General features: G+C 41.7%; 1 protein-coding gene across 2 annotated transcripts; it reads right to left on the bottom strand.

The window, feature by feature from the left end:
• Nucleotides 1-2,255: 2,255 nt before the first annotated feature.
• Nucleotides 2,256-22,460, bottom strand: C10H6orf163 (chromosome 10 C6orf163 homolog). 2 transcript variants are annotated; one of them, XM_006041741.4, is made up of 5 exons: nt 21,426-22,460; nt 17,241-17,335; nt 14,340-14,447; nt 7,088-7,290; nt 2,256-2,760 (listed from the first exon to the last, which is right to left on the bottom strand). In XM_006041741.4, the coding sequence occupies exons 1-5, from the start codon at nt 21,571-21,573 to the stop codon at nt 2,325-2,327; spliced, it is 990 nt and encodes a 329-aa protein (XP_006041803.1). In that variant the 5' UTR covers nt 21,574-22,460; the 3' UTR covers nt 2,256-2,324. The 2 variants fall into 2 exon arrangements, with proteins under 2 accessions (XP_006041803.1, XP_025150362.1); XM_025294577.3 differs by lacking the exon at nt 14,340-14,447.
• Nucleotides 22,461-23,514: the final 1,054 nt, after the last annotated feature.

Raw genomic sequence — 23,514 nt, 5'->3', positions numbered from 1 at the left:
TTATACACTGAGATGTTATGCAAAAGTCACGCGGGGTCAGCAGTCCTGACTTTTATCAAAGTCAGGTGCTTCATACAAATGTATACAGAGGTCTTAGGGGTGTTACATCATCTTCTGGCCAGGGGGGCCTGCTGACAATTTATGACCCTCTCCTTGTGACAGCATTCAGTCAACCAGGACACTTATTTCTCCAGGGGTGATTATTCTTAAACAGACGCCACCCAAATAAAGTTACATTCCTATAGGGTGAGGGTGTAGTGGGTTTTAGTTAAGGAAAAAATTTACTTAGCCTAAGGTCTAACATGATTAATATCAAAGGTTGATACTTATTTCTTCTATATATTCATTAATGTGTGTAAGGGCAGGGGATATGGAGACTTAGCAACAAACATTGGCTCAACAAATGAAAAAACCCTTCACCAATACAATTTCTAATCAGCCCATTATACTTATACTAATAGCTTTCTAACTTTTCTAAGGAACCTGTTTTTAGAAGGTTTAAAGCATCTCGTGCCTCTCACGGTTGGGAGGCTGTGAGCAATCACATGTGGCCGGACAAGCCTGTCAGGCAGGCTAGAGAACCTTCAGAGGAGTTTGTAGGTTGAAACACTCCTATCAAGCCCAGGAATTATTATTAACTGGAGCTCTAAGTTAACTCCTTCTCCGAAAGAGGTGGTGGGGGACAGCCCCCCGTAAAGCCAGAGGTGTAGGTGAGAGCACAAAGTAGTAAAGTAGGCAGGCTCTGGTTATGGGGGTAGATGCTCGAAGATTTCCAGGGGGACTCCTGAGGCTCGATCCCTCCTTTGCGTATGTCAAGCCTCCTTCCTCATGACCTTTGCCATGGGCGGAGTGCCTCACGCCGGCCCCCAACAGCATATAATGATTTTCTGCATTTTGACTCAAAGAAGATGAGTTCGAAGTACTCCTGGGCTTGGGTATAAAATAAGGGGACCGCCCCCCTCAATTCCTGAGGCAAGGAATCTGACCTCAAAAGACATTTATCCTTCACAAATGGCAAATATGAGGGAATTCTTTCTGAATTATTTTACATAGGGTTCCCAGAATTTAAGTTTTTTCCTATTGAACTTGAGAAACATTGCTGTTTTCCCTACAAAGCTATTGCAGTTCACCAAATAATAATCTCTAGACTAGGTTACTAGACATACTGGAGGCCAGCACACCTCTCCACAATGGAAATCCTTGAAGAACACGTCCTTTTATTTGTTTTTAACTGCAACAAATATTAAAAGAGTTAAATGTCTGATGGAAACATGAGTAAAGCCAGATATACAAGTTTGTTTAGACTTCCATGAAATCTTTTTTCCTCCTAGCCAGTTTTGTTTGCTTTTTGTTTTTGATGTAGACCATTTTTAAAGTCTCTGTTGAATTTGTTACAATATTGCTTCTGCTTTATGTTTTGTTTTTTTGACTCCAAGGCATGTGGCATCTTAGTTCCCCAACCAGGGACCCAACTCACACCCCCTGAAGTGGAAGCAGTCTTAACCACTGGACTCCCAGGGAAGTCCTAAAACAGACTTTTTAAACAACAAAGTATATAACTGATATGACTGCATGTTCCAGGGTTGACTGGAGATGACCTGGCGGTAAGGAGAGCTTTGGGGAGGCCACTAGGTTAGATAAGGAAAGCATTTATGTAGTCTAGGACAAAGCAATGACGCTGAAATTTAAGAGAAGGGACAAAATTTGGGAAATACTGCTAAAGTGACTGTGAAAAGAATATTGGTAGAGGGAAGGGAGAAAGGGGAGTGGGGAAGTTCAGGTTTTAGCTTAAGAAGACAAAGTACGAACAGTGCAGCAGGCATTTGGAGACATAAAGAGAGAGACAGGTTTAAGAAGCTGTTGTCGTTCAGTTGCTAAGTCATGTCTGACTCTTTTTGATTGCATGGGTTGTAGCCCACTAGGCTCCTCTGTCCATGGGATTTCCCAGGCAAGAATACTGGACTGGGTTACTATTTCCTTCTTCATGTTCTGTTTTTTTAGCTGTGAGGCATGTGGGATCTTAGCTTACCCACCAGGGATTGAACTCACACTTCCTGCTCTGGAAGGTGACTATTTAACCACTAAATTGCCGGGGAAGTACCACCTCCTAGTCCGTGTTGACCCCTCTCACTGTTTTCTCTCCTCCATTAGACTTGGAGCCCATTGTAGCCTGAAATGTGCTTTTGAATATTTTGGTTTTCCATCAAAACGCTTACAGCTCAATAGTACCATGCACATAACTGGGGATCCGTACATGGTTTTTGACTGAATTTATTTAGTTTTTTGAATTGTGTCTTTTGTAGTGAAATTTCAGATGAAGACTTCTAATCAGGAGTTGTTTGGTTCTCTGGAATAATAAGATTGGAAGGTGTTTTCTTTCTTTCTGGCAGAATAAAATCTGCATGTCCTGGAGAGAGCTTTGGAAATGTATAGTTGATGTATTTTTGAAATGCTGCCCTGGTTTCCTGTAACTCTTCCTCCAGGAAGTCTTTCCAATTCGTCATAATTCCCAGTTGCTTCGCTATGGACAGCAGCTCCCCCTGAGTGTTAACCAGTTTGTCCATCACACTTCCAAGTTTGGCCTGATGTGTTTTCTCTGCTTCTTGAAGCACTTCCTGAACCTCTTCTTGCTTCTGCCTCTGAGTCATGCAATAGTAGAGGTTCATTTCGTGTTGTTTTTCCTTTATCAATTGGTTCACACTCTTCTTCTGATCCTTCACAACTGTGACACCAGAACTCATAAGTTCCTCCATGGCCTTTCTATCGAAAAGAGTAAGAGTTGAATGTTAGTGGTTAGATGGATTACCCACTAAAAACCAAAAGATTTTGTCTTTCACCACAGATGGAGAAGACATGACTGTATGGTTTACATGAGTCCCAGTCTGAGACAGACTGGTCAAGATGAACTTTCAATTAAATGTTAACAATAAAAAAGTACTTTTCAGAGCAGGGAAGGAACACATGGATTTCCTTGCTGTGGGCTAGAGTGAAGCCACCAGTCTACTGACTAATGGTAACTTTAGGGAGTCTACCAAGGTCAGAAAATATGAATGGAGAGTTCTACAAAGATGAAGAAATAAGGTCAGAGCTCCAAACCCCTAGAGAAAGTATTTCTATATATCAACATAGCTACTCACCTTTAGTTAGAGAGCAGGAAACTATCTCACAAAGTGAGTTTAGCCTTAATTTTGATTCTATCTGAGCAATATTCTATGACAGCTAAACTTTTTGGTCTCAAGATCACTTTCACTCTTAAAATATCCAAGAAACCCAAAGAGCCTTTGTTTATATATATAGTTTATATCTACTGACCCTAACATTTTCAAAAATTCAGACATTTCACAAGCATTATAAATTCATGTGAAATATTGGATAAATCCATTAAATGTTAAAATAAAAAGCTTACCTTGTATGAAAAATATTTTTTTGTAAATCAAAAATCATTTGATGAGAAAAGTGGCATCATTTTACATTTCTGTAAAACTCTTTATTGTCTGGCTAAATAGGAGAAAAGCTAGATTTTCATTTTGCTTCAATCTGTTGAGGTATCACACATCATAAAACCCTGGAAAATGCCACTATATACTCCTGAGATGGAGTTAAAAGACAAATCATGTCTTAATATTATTAAGAAAATAGCTTTGACCTTAGTGTCCTACTAAAGGATCTGGGATCATACTTTGAGAACCATTGCTGAACAAATTCATATGCCTCTGATTATAATGTATCTAAAGGAAATCAACCTTGAATATTCATTGGAAGGACTGATGCTGAAGATGAAGCACCAATACTTTGGCCACCTGATGTGAAGAGCCAACTCATTGGAAAAGACCCTGATGCTGGGAAAGATTGAAGGCAGGAGGAAAAGGGGATGACAGAGAATTAGATGGTTGGATGGCATCACTGACTCAATAAACATGAGTTTGGGCAAACTCTGGGAAACAGTGAAGGACAGGGAAGCCAGGTGTGCTGCAGTTCATGGGGTCTCAAAGAGGTGGACACGACTGAGTGACTGAACAAGAACAACAAGAGATCCACAGTGGAATTCTAAACAGTGGGCTTCCTTAGTGGCTCAGCTGGTAAAGAACCCACCTGCAATGTGTGAGACATGGGTTCAATCCCTGGGTTGGGAAGATCCCCTGGAGAAGGGAAGGGAGTGGCTACCCATTCCAGTATTCTGGCCTGGAGAATTCTATGGACTGAATAGTCCATGGGGTTGCAATGAGTAGGACATGACTGAGTGACTTTCACATTCACTCCACATATTAGTTTCTGCAAATGTTCTAAAGAATGCTGGAATCTAGCAAAATCTCTAAATGAGATCTGGTGTGCTGCAGAGTGGGTTCAGCTGACTGGAACAAATTTGAACCTTTGACAATTATTTGAAGAATGCCCACTGTGTGCCAGGCTCTCTTATAGGCACTAGGGACACATCAAAGAACAAAATGGACATTCTAGGTGGATATACTTACATAACAGGCAGAGCAGTTTCCTAGTCTTAGTCAACAGGTTCAGTGAAAGATGGCCATTGAAAGTCTTCCACCTTTAAACTTCATGGAGGAAGGGGCCAAAGGTGGGCAAAAGTTAAGGAGTGAAGGAGGGAGCAGGAGGCTCAGGGGAGTGTGAGGAGAGACCCAGATGTTCCTTTAGGATGGGCAGAGTTCCTGAGATGGAGCGGAGGAGGCAGAGGGAGAGAACCACCCTCCACTGCTTTGGACAACTCACTCAGGAGTTACTGTCTTCTCTAACTTTCTCCCCAAATCCTCTATTGTCTTCCTTCTCTACCTCACAATGACTTACAGACTATGCAGGTAGGGAACCACTGAAATAGCCAAGGCTGCAGCCTTCATTCCTATTTATCCATACTTCCTATAGGATTTTACTTTTGGCTCTCTTCTGAACAGTTCTAACAAGGAAATTTTGCCCATTAATTATATACAAATCAGATCAGATCAGTCGCCCAGTCGTGTCCGACTCTTTGCAACCCCATGAATCGCAGCACACCAGGCCTCCCTGTTCATCACCAACTCCCAGAGTTCACTGAGGCTCACGTCCATTGAGTCAGTGATGCCATCCAGCCATCTCATCCTCTGTCGTCCCCTTCTCCTCCTGCCCCCAATCCCTCCCAGCATCAGAGTCTTTTCCAATGAGTCAACTCTTCACATGAGGTGGCCAAAGTACTGGAGTTTCAGCTTTAGCATTATTCCTTCCAAAGAAGTCCCAGGGCTGATCTCCTTCAGAATGGACTGGTTGGATCTCCTTGCAGTCCAAGGGACTCTCAAGAGTCTTCTCCAACACCACAATTCAAAAGCATCAATTCTTCAGTGCTCAGCCTTCTTCACAGTCCAACTCTCACATCCATACATGACCACAGGAAAAACCATAGCCTTGACTAGACGAACCTTTGTTGGCAAAGTAATGTCTCTGCTTTTGAATATGCTATCTAGGTTGGTCATAACTTTCCTTCCAAGGAGTAAGCGTCTTTTAATTTCATGGCTGCAGTCACCATCTGCAGTGATTTTGGAGCCCAGAAAAATAAAGTCTGACACTGTTTCCACTGTTTACAAATAGATTTGTTAATTCAAGCAGTGAAGCAAGAGACAAGTCCTAGACCAGGAGGCCAAACGGAGAGGTTTCAGTTTGGGTCCAGCTGTGTCAGCTACATGAGCTTGGGCAGGTCACTTAGCACCCAGAAACAGGTTTGGAACCTCTGGATCCTGATAATTACTAGGGTTCTTGAATGCTGACTTGTTAAAACTGGCCAAACCCATCAAATGTTCACTACATATATAAAATGGTTACTTTGGTATTTTTCACATATATATTAATAAGTGTATATGTGATCTGATATATGTAAAAGTTATTTCAAATTATGCACATATATAAGGCAGTTCAGTTCAGTCACTCAGTCATGTCGGACTCCTTGCGGCCCTATGGACCACAGCACGCCAGGCCTCCCTGTCCATCACCAAGTCCTGAAGTTTACTCAAACTCATCTCCATTGAGTCGGTGATGCCATTCAACCATCTCATCCTCTGTCGTCCCCTTCTCCTCCTGCCCCCAATCCCTCCCAGCATCAGGGTCTTTTCCAATGAGTCAGCTCTTCGCATCAGGTGGCCAAAGTATTGAAGTTTCAGCTTCAACATTAGTCCTTTCAATGAACACTCAGGACTGATCTCCTTTAGGATGGACTAGCTGGATCTCCTTGCAGTCCAAGGGACTCTAAAGAGTCTTCACCAACACCATAGTTCAAAAGCCTCAATTCTTCGGTGCTCAGCTTTCTTTATAGTCCAACTTTCACATCCATACATGACCACTGTAGAAACCATAGCCTTAACGAGACGGATCTTTGTTGGCAAAATAATGTCTCTGCTTTTTAATATGCTGTCTAGGTTGGTCATAACTTTCTTTCCAAGGAGTAAGCGTCTTTTAATTTCATGGCTGCAGTCACCATCTGCAGTGATTTTGGAGCAAATATATCAAAAGAGCAAGGATACTGAACTACATTCTTTCAAATGATTGTCTCTGGGAGGCAGTGGGCAGGAAGCAGGGAGTCAGGACTTAGTAAATTTTGCTCTCTCTGTATTTCTAGAAGCTCAACTTTGTTTATAGCATTATGACTTGTGTAAAAATAAAGAGACCAAAAGTAACACATCCACAGTAGTATACCATGTGGGCTAAGGGATGTGAAGACCGTTATGTGTTTGTGGAAAAACATTTCTTAATACCTTGCCTCCCCTAAAATTGGAGATATGGAATGAAAAGCACAATTTTTAGGGCAGTAGTTACCTTGCAAGATAGGAGGAGAGGAAACAAAGGTGGTTGAGGAAGAACATGGGACTTTCCAATCCGCTGAAAAGGCTGGTAGGCCTTGAGTATTCATGTTATTTTTCTTTACATCTCTCTCACACACACACACACACACACTCTACAATATATTATATACTGTTCCCCATGTTTGATATATTCTGTAATAAAAATGTAAAAGCACAAAAAGTAGGAAGTATCTACAGCATCCACCCTATCCTCTTTCCAAGGTGATTCTGACAGGGGACACACTGATTTGAAGGGGTGCTCCCTGGAGTACCTTCTCTGAGACTGGATCTCTTCCTGGGCCATGAGCCTCTCCTGCTCTCTTGCTTCCTGCACAGCCTGGACCTTCTCTCGGTGGCACTCCATCATGATCCTTTGGATCCTGTGGACCATGCGCTGCTCGGCAGCCAGGTGTTCTCGCTGCAGTTCTTGTTCCAAGTTTTTATGCAGTTGCATCTTGGTCCTACTTGCCATTTCCTTAAACAACAGGAAAACCAGGGTCAGATGCTACAGCTTTGATGTTTGAAAATGAATACTAAGAGGGTATTCAGATCATAATTTATCTGCCTGATGCCGATTAAGCCTGATGATTTAAGAGTGTATAACAATTAGAAAAGGCAGAGGAACCAGAGATCAAATTGCCAACATCCGCTGGATCATGGAAAAAGCAAGAGAGTTCCCGAAAAACATCGATTTCTGCTTTATTGACTATGCCAAAGCCTTTGACTGTGTGGATCACAATAAACTGTGGAAAATTCTGAAAGAGCTGGGAATACCAGACCACCTGATCTGCCTCTTGAGAAATTTGTATGCAGGTCAGGAAGCAACAGTTAGAACTGGACATGGAACAACAGACTGGTTCCAAATAGGAAAAGGAGTACATCAAGGCTGTATACTGTCACCCTGTTTATTTAACTTATATGCAGAGTACATCATGAGAAATGCTGGACTGGAAGAAGCACAAGCTGGAATCAAGATTGCCGGGAGAAATATCAATAACCTCAGGTATGCAGATGACACCACCCTTATGGCAGAAAGTGAAGAGGAACTGAAGAGCCTCTTGATGAAAGTGAAAGTGGAGAGTCAAAAAGTTGGCTTAAAGCTCAACATTCAGAAAACGAAGATCATGGCATCTGGTCCCATCACTTCTGGCTCCATCACTTCATGGGAAATAGATGGGGAAACAGTGGAAACAGTGCCAGACTTCATTATTCTGGGCTCCAAAATCACTGCAGATGGTGACTACAGCCATGAAATTAAAAGACGCTTACTCCTTGGAAGGAAAGTTATGACCAACCTAGATAGCATATTCAAAAGCAGAGACATTACTTTGCCAACAAAGGTTCGTCTAGTCAAGGCTATGGTTTTTCCTGTGGTCATGTATGGATGTGAGAGTTGGACTGTGAAGAAGGCTGAGCGCCGAAGAATTGATGCTTTTGAATTGTGGTGTTGGAGAAGACTCTTGAGAGTCCCTTGGACTGCAAGGAGATCCAACCAGTCCATTCTGAAGGAGATCAGCCCCGGGACTTCTTTGGAAGGAATGATGCTAAAGCTGAAACTCCAGTACTTTGGCCACCTCATGTGAAGAGTTGACTCATTGGAAAAGACTCTGATGCTGGGAGGGATTGGGGGCAGGAGGAGAAGGGGATGACAGAGGATGAGATGGCTGGATGGCATCACTGACTTGATGGACGTGAGTCTGAGTGAACTTCGGGAGTTGGTGATGAACAGGGAGGCCTGGTGTGCTGTGATTCATGGGGTTGCAAAGAGTCGGACACGACTGGGCAACTGATCTGATCTGAACAATAAGAAGCAGATCCACAGATATAGAGACCAAACAAATAAGTTACCAGTGGGAAGAGGTCAGGGGGAAGGCGTGATATAAGGGTGGGGAGAAAAGGAGGATTTTTATGGGGTTGTATGAAATCAAGTGTGTGAAACTTTTGAAAATTGTAAAGTACCATAGAATTTAAAGAATTTTTCATTCAATACAAAAATAATTGTTTAGAAAAGTGAAGGAATACCAAAAAAGAAAACTTTAAAAAACTTGGGGGGCAGTGGTTGCGAGGGAGGCTCAAGGAGGAGGAGATATATATATATATATATATATATATATATATATAGTTATGACTGATTTGCATTGTTGCATGGCAAAAACCAACACAACATTATAAAGCAATTATCTCCCAATTAAAAAGAAAAACTGAAATGGTATGTCTATACCATGGAATATTATTAATATACAACTATTGAAAAGGAAAGAAAAGGAGTATATACTATATGGGAAACTTATAAGATGCTAGGTAAAACCAGAAATGTACAAACTATATAGCATAAGTATGTATACTATAGCTGTTGTTTAGATGCTAACTCATGTCTGCTTGTTTTGCAACCCCATGGACTGTAGCCCACCAGGCTCCTCTCTCCATGCAATTTCCCAGGCAAGAATACTAGAGTGGGTTGCCATTCCTTCTCCAGGCGAATCTTCCCAACCCAGGGATCAAACCCACATCTCCTGCATTGGCAGGTGGATTCTTTATCACTGAGCCACCAGGGAAGTCCAAGTATATACATAGATAATATTGAAAAGGAATATGCAAAAGGAAAAGTAATTGAGTCATGGTCATTTTTTGATTCTTCAAATATTCTATAGCATCCTATTATCTTTATCCATGATTAGAAATACAGACTACAATTCTGCTTTAGGAAGTCAGTCCTGGAAAGTGGCAGAAATAATGACCAGGAAAGTCTCTTGGGTAGGAGTGGACCTGAGCAAGCAGTCCAGAGGACGGCAGTCTCAGGAAGCTGCCTGCATGCCCTCACTGTCCTTCTGCAGTATTCCAGCTCATTCACCTTGAGAAGCCCGTCCTCAGTCATGATGGAGACAGAAACAAGAGTTCCACCACTTGTTCCTGTAGAAGGACCTATGGAGCCTTCAGCTAGGTAAAGAGAGGAGACACTTGTCAAACCAGGACTAGGGACTTCCCTGGAGATCCAGTGGTTAAGACTCTATGCTTCCAATGCAGGAGGTGCAGATTCAATTCTTGGTCCAGGAATAAGATCCCACATGCTGTGCAGCATGGCCAAAAGATAAAAAAACAAAAACAAAACAGAACTTGAGGGCAACAGGCTCTCAAGGGAAACCCTGTATCCCTGGAAATGCCCAATGAAGGCATGGTACGCCAGGCACAGTGCTGGGCCCACTGCTCCAAGCAGGAGGAGGCTGGAATTCCATCCTCAGGACTCTGCCTACTGAAGGAGACCCAAACTGCATCCTGCAACCACTGTTCTAAAAGAAATACATGCCAGAAAGGAAGAGCAGTTAATTCTCTCCAGTTGTTTCAAAACTTTCATTTAAAGGGAAATGTGTATCTCTATTTTAGGGATAAGAGAGAACATACAGAAACTAAGTTGTTCAACATTCTGTAATAACCTAAATGGGAAGAGAATTTGAAAAACAATAGATCCATGTGTCAATATATGTATAACTGAATCTCTTTGCAGTACACCTGAAACTAATACAACATTGCTAATCAACTATGCTCCAATATAAAACAAAAAAAATTTTAATGTAAAAACAAAACAAACAAAAAAGAAATTAAGTTATTTCACAGAGTGAGTCATTGGAAGAACTAGGACCAGAAAGCAGGATTCTCACCCACCAGCTTCTCACTTCATTGCTGGCTGTGATGCTGGGGTCTTTCCAGAGATTCACCGGTTTGTTTTCATTCCAGAAACTCTGTCCAGTCTTATCAGACAGTTCAGTAAGTTTCCTCCCTCCCTTCGAACCCCTCCCCATCTCCCAGAGACAATTTCTGAGCAGAGTATGGAAGGTTCTGCTATGGGTAATAAGTCTAAGTCTTTATCTTGTAGTCAGAGGCTGCTGTTGAACATCTTAGGGGATATTTCAACTTCTTAGGTATCATTTCTGGGTTTTCAAGTACATTTTCAGCAACTGAGATTGACGAATGGTTGCGCCTTATAAAGATGATGTATTACCGTGATACATTTCTATTTGAATCACAGAACTTAAAAAGGATACCTCAGCCCTTTATTTTGACTGGGTTCTGAATTTAATTCAGAGAATGAAATCCTGTTCCTCTTTCATGTAATGATTTAGTGAAACTGAAATCATTTTACTGTATCACATGGCATGTCCAATAGCTATTTAAAGCTACAAAAAATAACTCAATGACCTACTGTTTGGCAGTGTTCCTATTCAACAGAAAGCCTTCCAGTCAAATTACTTTTATTGAAGTGCATTTTGGGAGAATGGGCCTCTATTGTGAAATAAGAGACAGCCTCGCCAAATCCATCATCTTGACTGTGCAGACGTGTGACAGACCTTTCTTCATGCCACCATGTCTCCCTCAGGAGAAGTTTCTCTCATGTATCACAGGCAGCAAGATCTTGGGCCTTGAATCTGTCTTTAGCTGGGGGACGTGGTGATTTGTAGCACTTTCCTCTTTGAACTGACTGTCAGAAAGCTCAAAGGCCCAGCTGTGATAACAGCACAGGACCTCATGGCTACTGACATTTCTGAGTCTTGGATTCACACCTGACTTGGTATTTCCTCTTCTCATTTTCCCTTAGCTTTCATTTTATTATTTACTTTTTAATATTATGGTATTTGAATAAGATAATATTAGCACTTTTTCAGAATCCTATCTGTCCATTGGACAAGACCTGGAAATTTGGTTTCACAGCAATTCACCTAAAACTTATCCCAAATTCTTAGCATCACAGAAGAGCAGTACCTGGTGAGCTCTATGTATCAGAATGTAAGGCTGTTTGGTGCTACAAATTGGTTTTCTGCTCTCTGTAGTGGTAATCTCAAACTTTCTTAGGCATGAGAAGCACATGGTTAAAAACACTGTCAGTGACTCTGTAGGACAGGTGGGACCAGGAATCTGTAGGGAGACTCTAGGGAGGTGGTTCAGAGGCACGCCCTGAGAAGCAATAATGAGGTCTATGTCTGGGGATCCTACAGCTGAAACAACCCTATGTACTCCACTTAGACAAATCTTCATTATATGAAAAAAGTCACTAAAACTTTTATGGAATAATTTGGAAAGGCCAACCTCCCTCTAACTATCCCCCTTAAATTTTCTTAGGACTTCCATTTTAACACTAAGTGGATTAACTCAACCCAGACATGTGCGTGTGTGCATGGTCAGTCATGTCTGAGTCTTTGTGACCCTGTGGACTGTAGCCTGCCAGGCTCCTCTGTCCATGGAATTCTCCATGCAAAAATACTGGGAAGGGTTGCCATTTCCTGCTCCAGGGGATCTTCCTGACCCAGGGATCGAACTTGCATCTCCTGTGTTCCCTGCATTGGCAGGCAGATCCTTTACTACTGAGCCACCAAAGACTATATGTGATAAAGTGAAGTTGCTCAGTCGTGTCCAACTCTTTGTGACCCCATGGACTGTAGCCTACCAGGCTCCTCCGTCCATAAAATTTTCCAGGGAAGAGTACTGGAGTGGGTTGCCATTTCCAGGGGATCTTCCCGACCCAGGGATCGAACCCGGGTCTCCCACATTGTGGACAGGCTCTTTACCATCTGAGCCACCTGGGAAGCCCCTAAAGATGATACAGGGTACCACCAAATGACTTAAAGCAAGACTGTGATGTGAGCTCCTGGAAACAGGCATCACATCTAAGTTACCTTGTGTTGTCACAACCAAATGCCAGCAGCGATGTTTAAAATATCTGTCCTCTGGTTGCAGCACAGAGCAGGGACATAAGGCCCCCACACCCATGGAAATGGTTACCCCTTGAAATTGTTGGTTGGGGAAGTTCAGGGTGGGCTTGGGCATGGTGATTTATCAACTGATAAAGAAGTATTTCACTGTTCAAGAACCGGTGTGGCCGTTCTGTCCCTGCTGGGTGAGCAGCAGGCCTCTCCAGACATGCTATAAACGCTCCTCATGTTTTGAGCTGAAATCAAGGATGGGCAGTGGTCCACTACAGCCAGTCCATCAGGGACCATGGCCCCTGGAGTCAGGCAGGGAGGGCCCACCACGCTTCAGGAGCCCTGGGATGGAGCTCTCTTTCCTACTAGCAAGTTTTCTGAGGGCAAGGATGGTCCATTTAACCTCCCTAGTACAGAGCTGATCAATGATAGGTGTGCATGGCGTTGACAATGGACAAATGGGCCTGTGGTCCCTGAACTGTTTATGAGTTATGTTCTTGCTGAATGAGGCCAACCTGCGGCCACACTTCTGTTGCTTTCCCTCCAGCCTCTGCCCAGGAATCATGACCTGGCACTGTGTCCTGTCCTTCCCATGACCCACATGTGAAAGGAGTGCTGTGTGCTTTTCCTTTGAGCAGCTGTTGGACTGAACTGTGTGAGGAACCCTGGGGCTCTGCCTTGATAGTTTACTAACTACCCCAAGTCGTGCAGTCGTGTAATGGTACCAGGTACAGCCTGCAAAGAGTTTCCCTCATTGTGTGACTTCTGATCCTGCAGGAAATACCTGAGAAACAGCTCAGGGATCTCTCTTACCACCGCAGTAAATGCAAATGTAGGGAAAAGGATGCAATCAGAGAGCCCGCTTCCTTTGTCCAGCCTGCTTTCACACTTATAAAGTCAGGGCACCACACTGGCCCCCGGATAAGGGTGGTAGTGAGTCAGATGTGCCCTTGTGGAGACTGCAGGAGTGTGGCGACCAGACATTCAATAAGTAATCAATCCTCCCATCTATGTACCTACACCAGTGCTGGGTGGGGATGCTGTGAAAGAGGGTGGGGTGACAAGGACAGTGAATGGGTGTCAGCACAGAGCTGACTGGATAAGGCTTCCCTTGACCAGTGATGCTGGGTGTCTGATGAAGTGCATGAAGAACATTCTGACAAGGTCTCCAAGGTGGGAAAGAGGGTGGTGAGTACAGATTTGAGGATCCAGAGAAAGGGCAGTAAGAGGAGGTGTGCCAGTGACAAGAGATGTAGAGACTGACAGGCAGGGGTGCCTCCTTCATATCTAACCCCATAAAGGTTTGGGCTCATCCAAGGCCATTCATTATGGTTCATTATGTCAAAGGGATTCTCCTGCACCCAATCATCGCTCTTTCCATAGAGTCCAGGATTTCTTCTGTAAAAATCCTGGGCCTCCCAACCAACCTCCATAAAATACTCATCTAGACTTTCTGTATGATTGTTTTTCTCCCATTCCCTTGCCAGAGCTTTTTACAAACTTAAGTACTTCTTAAAAGATAACAAACAGGCCACTATAAAAACCTGTAAATCTCAGGAGACAAGTGGATGCAGCAGGGGAAGAGGAGAGTGGGATGAATTGGGAGAGTAGCAATGACATATATATACTACCATGTGGGAAGCTGCTGCACAGCACAGGAAAGTCGGCTTGGTGCTCTGTGGTGACCTAGAGGGCTGGGATGGGCATGGATGGGAGGGAGACTCAGGGAGGGGATGTGTGTATACTTAATAGATGATTCACGTTGTTGTACAGCAGGAACTAACACAAAACTGTAAAGCAATTATACCCGAATAATAATTTTTTAAAAAACCTTTAACTCTTTTTCATGTTCCTCTTTCAGAAACTGGATTTGCATTTTGTACATATCATTTGCTTCTTCAAGGGCTTTCTTCACTGCTTGTCTTTGGCGTTCATCGGCCTTTGAAAGAGAGTTCATTTATTTGTTAATATACAGCAGGTTTTCAAGTTTAATGAAAATTAGCTACCACCATGGGGCCCCACTAACTGACTCTGTTCCCATCTCAGACCTCCCACAGCACACTGCTGTCTCAGGCAGAGATGTCCCTAACACAGCCGTAGCCCCTGGCTAACATTACTGTTTCAGGAGCTGCCCAGGAGAGCTTTACTGCAGGCTGCTGGGTGGTTTTTTTAATTTGGCACTCTATTTCTTGTTGACTAACTATCAAAGTAATGTAGGCTCATCCAAGAAATTATGGAAAATACAGAGAAGTAGAAAAATGCACAAAGTCAAAAATTTGCTGAGAAGGGAGGTTGAGTACCACCCCAGATCCCCTGCATCAGTTCAGTTCAGTTCAGTTGCATCCGACTCTGCGATCCCATGGACTGTAGCACACCAGGCCTCCCTGTCCATCACCAACTCCCGGAGTCTACTCAAACTCATGACCACTGAGTCGGTGATGCCATCCAACCATCTCATCCTCTGTTGTCCCCTTCTCCTTCTGCCTTCAATCTTTCCCAGCATCAGGGTCTTTTCCAATGAGTCAGTTCTTCGCATCAGGTGGCCAAAGTATTGAAGTTTCAGCTTCAACATCAGTCCTTTCAATGAACACTCAGGAATGATCTCCTTTAGGATGGACTGGTTGGATTTCCTTGCAGTCCAAGGGACTCTCAAGAGTCTTCTCCAACACCACAGTTCAAAAGCATCAATTTTTCGGTGCTCAGCTTTCTTTATAGCCCAACTCTCACATCCATACATGACCACTGGAAAAACCATAGCTTTGACTAGATGGACCTTTGTTGGCAAAGTAATGTCTCTCCTTTTTAATATGCTGTCTAGGTTGGTCATAGCTTTTCTTCCAAGGAGCAAGTGTTTTTTAATTTCATGGCTGCAATCACCATCTGCAGTGATTCTGCAGCCCAAAAAAATAAAGTCTGTCACTCTTTCCACTGTTTCCCCATCTATTTCCCATGAAGTGATGGGACAGGATGCCACGATCTTCGTTTTCTGAATGTTGAGTTTTAAGCCAACTTTTTCACTCTCCTCTTTCACTTTCATCAAGAGGCTCTTTAGTTTCTCTTCACTTTCTGCCATAAGGGTGGTGTCATCTGCATATCTGAGGTTACTGATATTTCTACTGACAATCTTGATTCCAGCTTGTGCTTCTTCCAGCCCAGAGTTTCTCATGATGTACTCTGCATATAAGTTAAATAAGCAGGGTGACCCCTGCATCAGGGTCTTAAGAAAGATGTTTCATTATTTTATTTGAAAAGAATGCCCAGAGCATTAGATAAACTTATATTTAAATTGTACATTATTCAAAAAAGCATTCCCTTGTATTAGGGAATATAATTAATGGCTCACAGTCAATTTAAATTGTATTATTATTGATAAGGATAAATGACTACTAAGACTTTTATATCTATTACCCTTCACACTGAAGCATTTTGTACTTTTGGAGAACTTTCATACAAAGCTTTTGCTGGAACTAATACTGGACAATTCCAATACTCTTTGCTATGATGTCTATATCATAGAGAAACTGAGAAATAACTTCTAAGCACTGTGGCTTATCCTGCTCTCAAGGAGTGTTAATCCACTTTAAGGAAGTCACATATAGCCTTTTCTTTCTTACTGGAAGAAATGGGAGCTGGAGGATAGAGGTTTTGCATTAATGAAGTGTCTGGGATCTGACTGTGAGCTCCAAGGCACTCAAATTGCTCCCATGGCCCTCAGCAGTCATGTGGACAAGGTGTCAAGGACTTTGGAGCAAAGAGGAGCTGGGAGAGGCTTGAAAAAAGAGACTCAGCTATGATGCAGTATTTGGGAAAAAAAAGCCACTTGGGGTATTACACGCTCCACAAATTGATGGTCTACATATTAAATATTAAGCAATAAGCATATTGAAAAGCAGAGACATTACTTTGCCAACAAAGGTCCGTCTAGTCAAGGCTATGGTTTTTCCAGTAGTCACGTATGGATGTGAGAGTTGGACTGTGAAGAAAGCTGAGCGCCGAAGAATTGATGCTTTTGAACTGTGGTGTTGGAGAAGACTCTTGAGAGTCCCTTGGACTGCAAGGAGATCCAACCAGTCCATTCTAAAGGAGATCAACCCTGGGTGTTCTTTGGAAGGAATGATGCTAAAGCTGAAACTCCAATACTTTGGCCACCTTATGCAAAGAGTTGACTCATTGGAAAAGACTCTGATGGTGGGAGGGATTGGGGGCAGGAGGAGAAGGGGACGACAGAGGATGAGATGGCTGGATGGCATCACCGACTCGATGGATGTGAGTCTGAGTGAACTCCGGGAGATGGTGATGGACAGGGAGGCCTGGCATGCTGCGATTCATGGGGTCGCAAAGAGTCGGACACAACTGAGCGACTGAACTGAAATGAATAGACAATTATCAACAAGAATATCTTTTTTTGAAGTTTTAATTCAGTGAAAATAAAGGGAGCCAGAGTCATCCACACACAGGGGCAATTTTAAAGGATGGAAGCTCCTGATGATTTCTGCTTCTTACTCAGCATCTATGTGTGCTGGGCATGTCATTTCATTGAACTTTCTCAACAATTCTAGAGAGTATTATTATTCCTCTTTCACATTTGAAGATGCCAAGACCACAGAGCTGAAGAACCTGCCCCACAGATGATCAACATTCAAAGTCAGCCCTGCCTGACTCTAGCATATACAAATCCCCAAAGAGAAAGAACTGCCAAGAGGCATGCAGGCGGATTTCCGGTTTCCTTTACCTTAGCCCATATGTCAGCTTCTGCCTGTGCAATACGTTCTTTGAGTGCATCCTCTTGAAATTGCTCTTCCTTATTCAGAATATCTTTCCCAATATCTGTGGAGTGGAAGAGGAAAAAAAATCACATATATCCACGGACTGTATCTTGGCTTTCTTTTTCACTGCTATCAAGTTATTTACTAGAGTTATCTAAGAGATCCTTTTGGGAAATTTCAATCTCTAAAGACACCAGTGAAAGAGGGAAGTTATTCCCCCAACTGACTAGGAAGGAGCTCACAGCAGGGTGAGACCTGGATGGACTCAGTCCCCTTCACCACCACCCACACATCTAGTTGTTGTTCAGTCACTCAGTCATGTCTGATTCTTTGCTGCCCCATGGACTGCAGCTCCAGGAGCTTGCTCAAACTCATGTCCACTGAGTTGGTGATGTCATCCAGCCATCTCATCCTCTGTCGTCCCTTTCTCCTCCTGCCTTCAATCTTTCCCACCATCAGGATCTTTTCCAATGAGTCAGCTCTTCACATCAGGTGCCCAAAGTATAGAAACTTCAGCATTAGTCCTTCCAAAAAATATTCAGGATTGAATTCCCTTAGGATTGACTGGTTTGGACTCCTTGCAGTCCAAGGGACTCTCAAGAGTCTTCTCCAACACCACAGTTCAAAAGCATCAATACTTCAGCACTCAGCCATCTTTATGGTCCAACTCTCACATTCACACCTGACTACTGGAAAAACCATAGCTTTGACTAGATGTAACTCTGTTGGCAAAGTAATGTTTGTGCTTTCTAATACACTGTCCAGGTTTGCCATAGCTTTTCTTCCAAGGAGCAAACATCTTTGAGTTTCATGGCTACAGTCACCATCTGCAGTGATTTTGGTGCCCAAGAAAATAACGTCTGTCACTTTATTTTAGATGAGGAAACACTGACAGACTTTATTTTCTCCTTCTGGTAACAGGACCCATTTTCCTCAAGAACTTCCTCCCTCACCTGTTCTGGGACTGCCAATCACAGCAGCCAACCTGCTTGGCCCATCACATGCTCCCCACCTTCCAAGCCCTGTTAACTAGAGCACAGACTCAAGCCTGGCCAAACACACTCTTCTTTATTTTATATAAGGCTATAAGGAGAACAGAGCTCTTTCCCTCTAAGGTTTCAAAGCTGGAGATCAGAGCAGTTTGGAACCACGTCCACTCCTTTCTCAGCTGCTGGAGTAAGCTTGGCTGCAGCAGTAAAACAACTAAGCCAACGCATGGAGACAGTGAGTGTGGACAGACTGCCAGCCCTGGTACCAGATCCCTCTTGGATACCACTGTTATAAGGGTCAAGAAATCCTCTTTTATAAATAGTCTAGTCTGAGTTGTGTTTCTGTCACCCGCAACTGAAATACATATTATTGGCATTGATTTAACAGTCTTTGCTACTAGATTATCAGTGAGTCTAAAAGTATAAAGCAGTGAATACTATGAGGAGGATGGACATCTACTACACACGGCCAACATTGTGAAGAGATCATTATGAAAGATTTAGAAAGAAATAGGACTAAGCATGGACTGGCAAAGTTTTGCACTTCATAAAAACGTGATACAAGTGTGGGCTGCTATTATCCTTTTTTATACATAAGTTCCAGTACTTTGTATTAGTCATTCTCCACCCTAACTGTACAACGGGATCCCTGCATAGCTTTTTTAAAATGCTGAAAAAAAGGCACACACTATTAATATGAAGAATAACTTGTATCTTAAGGGCATGCTGAGTGAAAAAAGTCAATTTCAAAGAGTTACATACTGTATGGTTATACACACACACACACACAGGATATATAGAGAGAATATAGTATATTATATATATGTGTTTTATATATAAAACATTGTCAAAGAGCTTTAATTATAGTGACTGAGGACAGATTAGTGGTTGCCAGGAGTTTAAATGAGGCGGTATTAAGAGGTAACATGAGCGAGTTTCTCTGTGGTGAAGAAATATTTCTGTGTTACGACTGCAGTGATGGATGCATGAATCTACATGTGATAGATTTAATAAAACTACACACCAAGGAAAAAGAACAAATAAGGTCTGCACCTAACTTAACAGTATTGCTCCAACACCAATTTCCTGGTTTTGACAATGTACCAGTGTTATGTAAGGCATCAGTGAGAGAACCTGGGTGGGAACTCTGTTCTATTTTTAAAATGTCTTCAACTATTTCCAAATAAAAACCTATTAAATATGTAAAAACTATTGGCAAAATTTTTTAAAAGCCCACATGCTGAGGGCCAATTCTGAAGGTTCTAATTTAGTGGGTCTGTGTTGGATTAGTATTGTAATAGGGAAGAACAAACCTGACTCCATATTAGATGTTTTCATTTACTTTAACCTTTGTATTCAATTGCCTTTGCTTAGAGTGAAGAAAGTTGCCTATAGCCTGAAATATACAGGGTAGCCTGCTCTCAAGGTTCTGACCTTTAAAGGTATAACGCTTTTCCATTCATGTAAAGCCGAAAAGTTGCAGAACAGAAAATAAGATTTGTCTTGCTGGAGGTTTACAGGAACATCATGAACTGACCCATAATGGACAATTGCAAGAACAAAGGATTCCTGCACCAAGAGTTTGCACCAACCAACCCACCCCTCCTCCCCTTTTAATATGAAAAATGCCTGCATTCTGAAAGGGGTAAGAAGGTTCTTTGGCACATTAATCTGCCATCTCTGTTTGCTGGCTTTCTGAATAAAGTCATTCTTCTTTGCCCCAACAACTCATCTCCTGATTTATTGGCCTGTCATGCAGTGAGTAGAATGAATTTGGACTTCGTAACTATTAAATCCAATGAAGTTTGTGTTTGGATTTAAAAATTCCGTAGAACACTGCCAATGTTGAGAACTACCCTCTGCAATACTTATTAGCATTGATACATGTTTCAATTTATCCACTTAATGTTTCGATTCAACTATACTAGGAGGCATAAGGAATCAACCAAAAAAAAGCATATCTAAAAAAAAAAAAAAAGCATATCTAAAAATGGATATCCACTGTTCTGGGTGTAAAAAGCCAAATCATTATAGAGATTATAATTAATAAGTCACACTAAACAGTTACTAGAAGTTAAAATCAGTAATCAATTTTGGTATTGATATTTTTAGAGGATGATCCCAATTTGATCTCCCTCTACATTTTAGTTTTTTTTTTCAACACACTCTCCATTCTATAGCTTTTTACATTTTCAAAGATCAGGAGTAAAATTTAATCACCACTAATTTAACACGTTAAAGGAAGACAGGATGTGAGAAGTAGTTTGAGAGTACTTAGGAAAACACTTCCAAGGCTTAAAACCTGACTGAAAACCTTACAGGAATGAGGAGAAAAGGAAACCTGTAATTAAAATTTGATTTGCTTATTAGAAGTGCATATATAGGGGGAAGAGATAAATTAGGAAGTTGGGGATAACAGATAATACTACTATATATAAAATAGATAAGCAAAGACCTACCGTATGGCACAGGGAACTATATTCAATAGCTTATAATAACCTATAATGGATAATAATCTGAAAGAGAACATATATATATAATTTAATATAAAATATATTGAATATAATACATATATGTATATATAAAACTGAATCACTTTTCTGTACACCTGAAATGTCATAAATCAGCTATACTTAAAATGTTTTTAAATACAAAAGGAGGACTTAAAAGATAAAAGAAGTATATACACAGTACATATTCTCATGCTATTTATAATCTATTTTATGTCACCAGTACTAACAAAGAACACAGTTTCTTTCATCTGTTTATTAAGGTGTTACTTGGAGATATTTCTCTCCTACGTGTATGGAAAGTGCCCAAGGATGGGCGAGGGCAAAAAGAACTCCAAGTTACTATTATGTACCAGGCTTTAGAATAGGTACGAATATTTCATTAAAGCCTCAAAAGAAACCTGCAAGAAAAGTATTATATTAACAACCCTGTTTACATATAAGGAGACAGTTTGAGAGGCTAAGTATCCTGCCAAGGCACACAACTGGAAAGTGGAGAAGCAGGATTTCAACCCATATTCTTCTCATGCCAAACAGACACATCTGCAGGACAAGGAGCTTTGATTAGGACAGCTGATCAAAGTCTATACAACAAGAATAACATACAATGCTATGAAACATTAGGACAAAGAAAACCAGCAAAGTCACTTACCCAGTATATCTTTGTGAGTGTAAAAACGTGTCTTAAATGGCTTGTATTCATGGATCCGTTTGAAGGTTTCCCCAAAAGGGGCTGGTGGAATTATTTTATTACAAACAGCACAGCAAACAAAGTTTGTATAATTTGGATTTCTGATCATAATTAAAGTTGTCTTTTACGATGTACAGTTAAAACACTCTTAGGATTAGAAAAAGTAGTTTTAAGAAAAGTTCAAGTTTGAGAAAGCAGAAGAGATTCAAGGTTTGAAGACAATGCTAGAGGCTTATCAGGATTAAATGATTCACCATGATTAGGTAGTGGTTATATCCCTAGTGGTAAAGAATGGTACTGAAAGCCCCTGCCCATAGAAGGTCTGGGCACTGGATTTGGGAAGATTTAAGCAGCTGCTCCCTCCTAGAGTCTAGATTAAATTGTTAACTTACTTAGCAACTGTTGCTAGGTAAGACAAGCTTTGCTCATAAAAGCAACTAGAAATCATGACAAAAGGCAGCATGGTACAGCTCTTCATTTCCCAGATACTTTCTGTATGTTTCCTTCTGCTGCTGTAACAAACGACTACATAACTGGTGGCTTAAAACCACACAAATTCATTCTCTTGCAGTTCTGGAGGTCACAAGTCCACAACGGTGTTGGCAGCACTGCTTCCTTCTGGAGGCTTCAGGGAGAATCTATTTCCTTGCCTCTTCCAGCTCCCAGAGGCCGTCCGCATTCCTTGGCCCATGGGCTTGCATCAATATAGCCTCTTATCCTCCTGTTTGCAGGGTGACATTGCTTCTTCCTCTCATCATCTGCCTCCCTCTTATAAGGACTTTTGTGATTATATCAGGCTCACCCAAATAATAAAGGGTCATTTCCCTATTTCAAATCCTGAACTTAATCATATCTGTCAAGTCCCTTCTGCCATGGTTTTTCTTTTTCCCAGTAGTGTCTGACTCTTTGTGAGCCCCCGTGGACTGCAGCACACCAGGCTACCCTGTACTTCACTCTCTCTTTCTCATGTCCATTGAGTAGATGTTACCATCCAACCATCTCATCTTCTGTCACCCCCTTCTCCTCCTGCCCTCAATCTTTCCCAGCACCAGGGTCTTTTCCAACGAGTTTCTTCCAAGGAGCAAGGGTCTTTTAATTTCATAGCTGCAGTCACCATCTACAGTGATTTGAAAACCCAAGAAAATAAAGCCTGTCACTGTTTCCATTGTTTCCCCACCTATTTGCCATGAAGTGATGGGATCTTTGTTTTTTGAATGTTGAGTTTTAAGCCAGCTTTTTCACTCTCCTTTCACCTTCACCAAGAAGCTCTGTAGTTCCTCTTCACTTTGTGCCATTAGGGTGGTGTCATCTGCATATCTGAGGTTATTGGTATAACCTTGACCCTTCTGTCATATAATGAACATGTTTACAGGTTCTGGAATTAGGATCCAAACATCTCTAGGGTGGTGTGGGAAAAGAGGTCTATTATTCAGTCTACCATACTTTCTGTTAAATGTTTACTTAAAGAATTGATTTTTTAAGCCAGAACAAAAAAAAAGGAGTTTAATTTTTTTTAGGTTATCTATAATGCTTTTGTGCCAGGGCAATAAAGCTGGGAAAATCACACAGTACCTTAAAGGAAAAATTACTTTCAGTAAGCAAGCACTCAAAATTACTAAGGTTGGCTTTTAAAATCATAGTTAATTCATTTGTTGTCTTGTTTTAAAATGGAAAGAACTGCATCTCAAGAATCCCCTCCTTGCTTAGAAAACTAGGAAGGATTGGTTGCCTTACAGAAGATAAGGCTATTAAACAATAAATAACTTCACTGTTTACACTGGGAAATTCTTAACAACTAAACTGTTGCTCTTCTGGGCAAATGGCTCTTCTATCAGAAAAGATTACTTCCCTGGGCTAAGAGGTTGCTTGCAGCTTACCAGTAGTTCATTTATCAATACTTGCTTCAGGACAATCTATTATGTTACAGTTTGCCCAATCTCAACCAGATTCCTGCATTGGAAAACATTCCTCCTACCACTTGAACTCAGGCTCCAAGATGCCCTGAGCATCTTGTCCTGAGCATCCCCTCCTTAGACCACTGATTTTGTCT

Source organism: Bubalus bubalis, chromosome 10, assembly GCF_019923935.1.
Source record: "Bubalus bubalis isolate 160015118507 breed Murrah chromosome 10, NDDB_SH_1, whole genome shotgun sequence".
NCBI classification, from domain to species: domain Eukaryota; kingdom Metazoa; phylum Chordata; class Mammalia; order Artiodactyla; family Bovidae; genus Bubalus; species Bubalus bubalis.
The sequence above is the reverse complement of the archived record's forward strand: the minus strand, read 5'-3'. Positions and strand labels throughout refer to the sequence as shown.

What these genes read in the sequence shown, in the direction of transcription:
- C10H6orf163 (XM_006041741.4), bottom strand. Translation starts at nt 21,573, where the DNA reads ATGATCAGAAATCCAAATTATACAAACTTTGTTTGCTGTGCTGTTTGT. An exon ending in AAGCTGACATATGGGCTAAG is followed by an intron (nt 14,448 to 17,240) that starts GTAAAGGAAACC and finishes TCTCTTTCAAAG; the next exon opens with GCCGATGAACGCCAAAGACA. An exon ending in AACATGAAAAAGAGTTAAAG is followed by an intron (nt 7,291 to 14,339) that starts GTTTTTTAAAAA and finishes CTGTTGTTTAAG; the next exon opens with GAAATGGCAAGTAGGACCAA.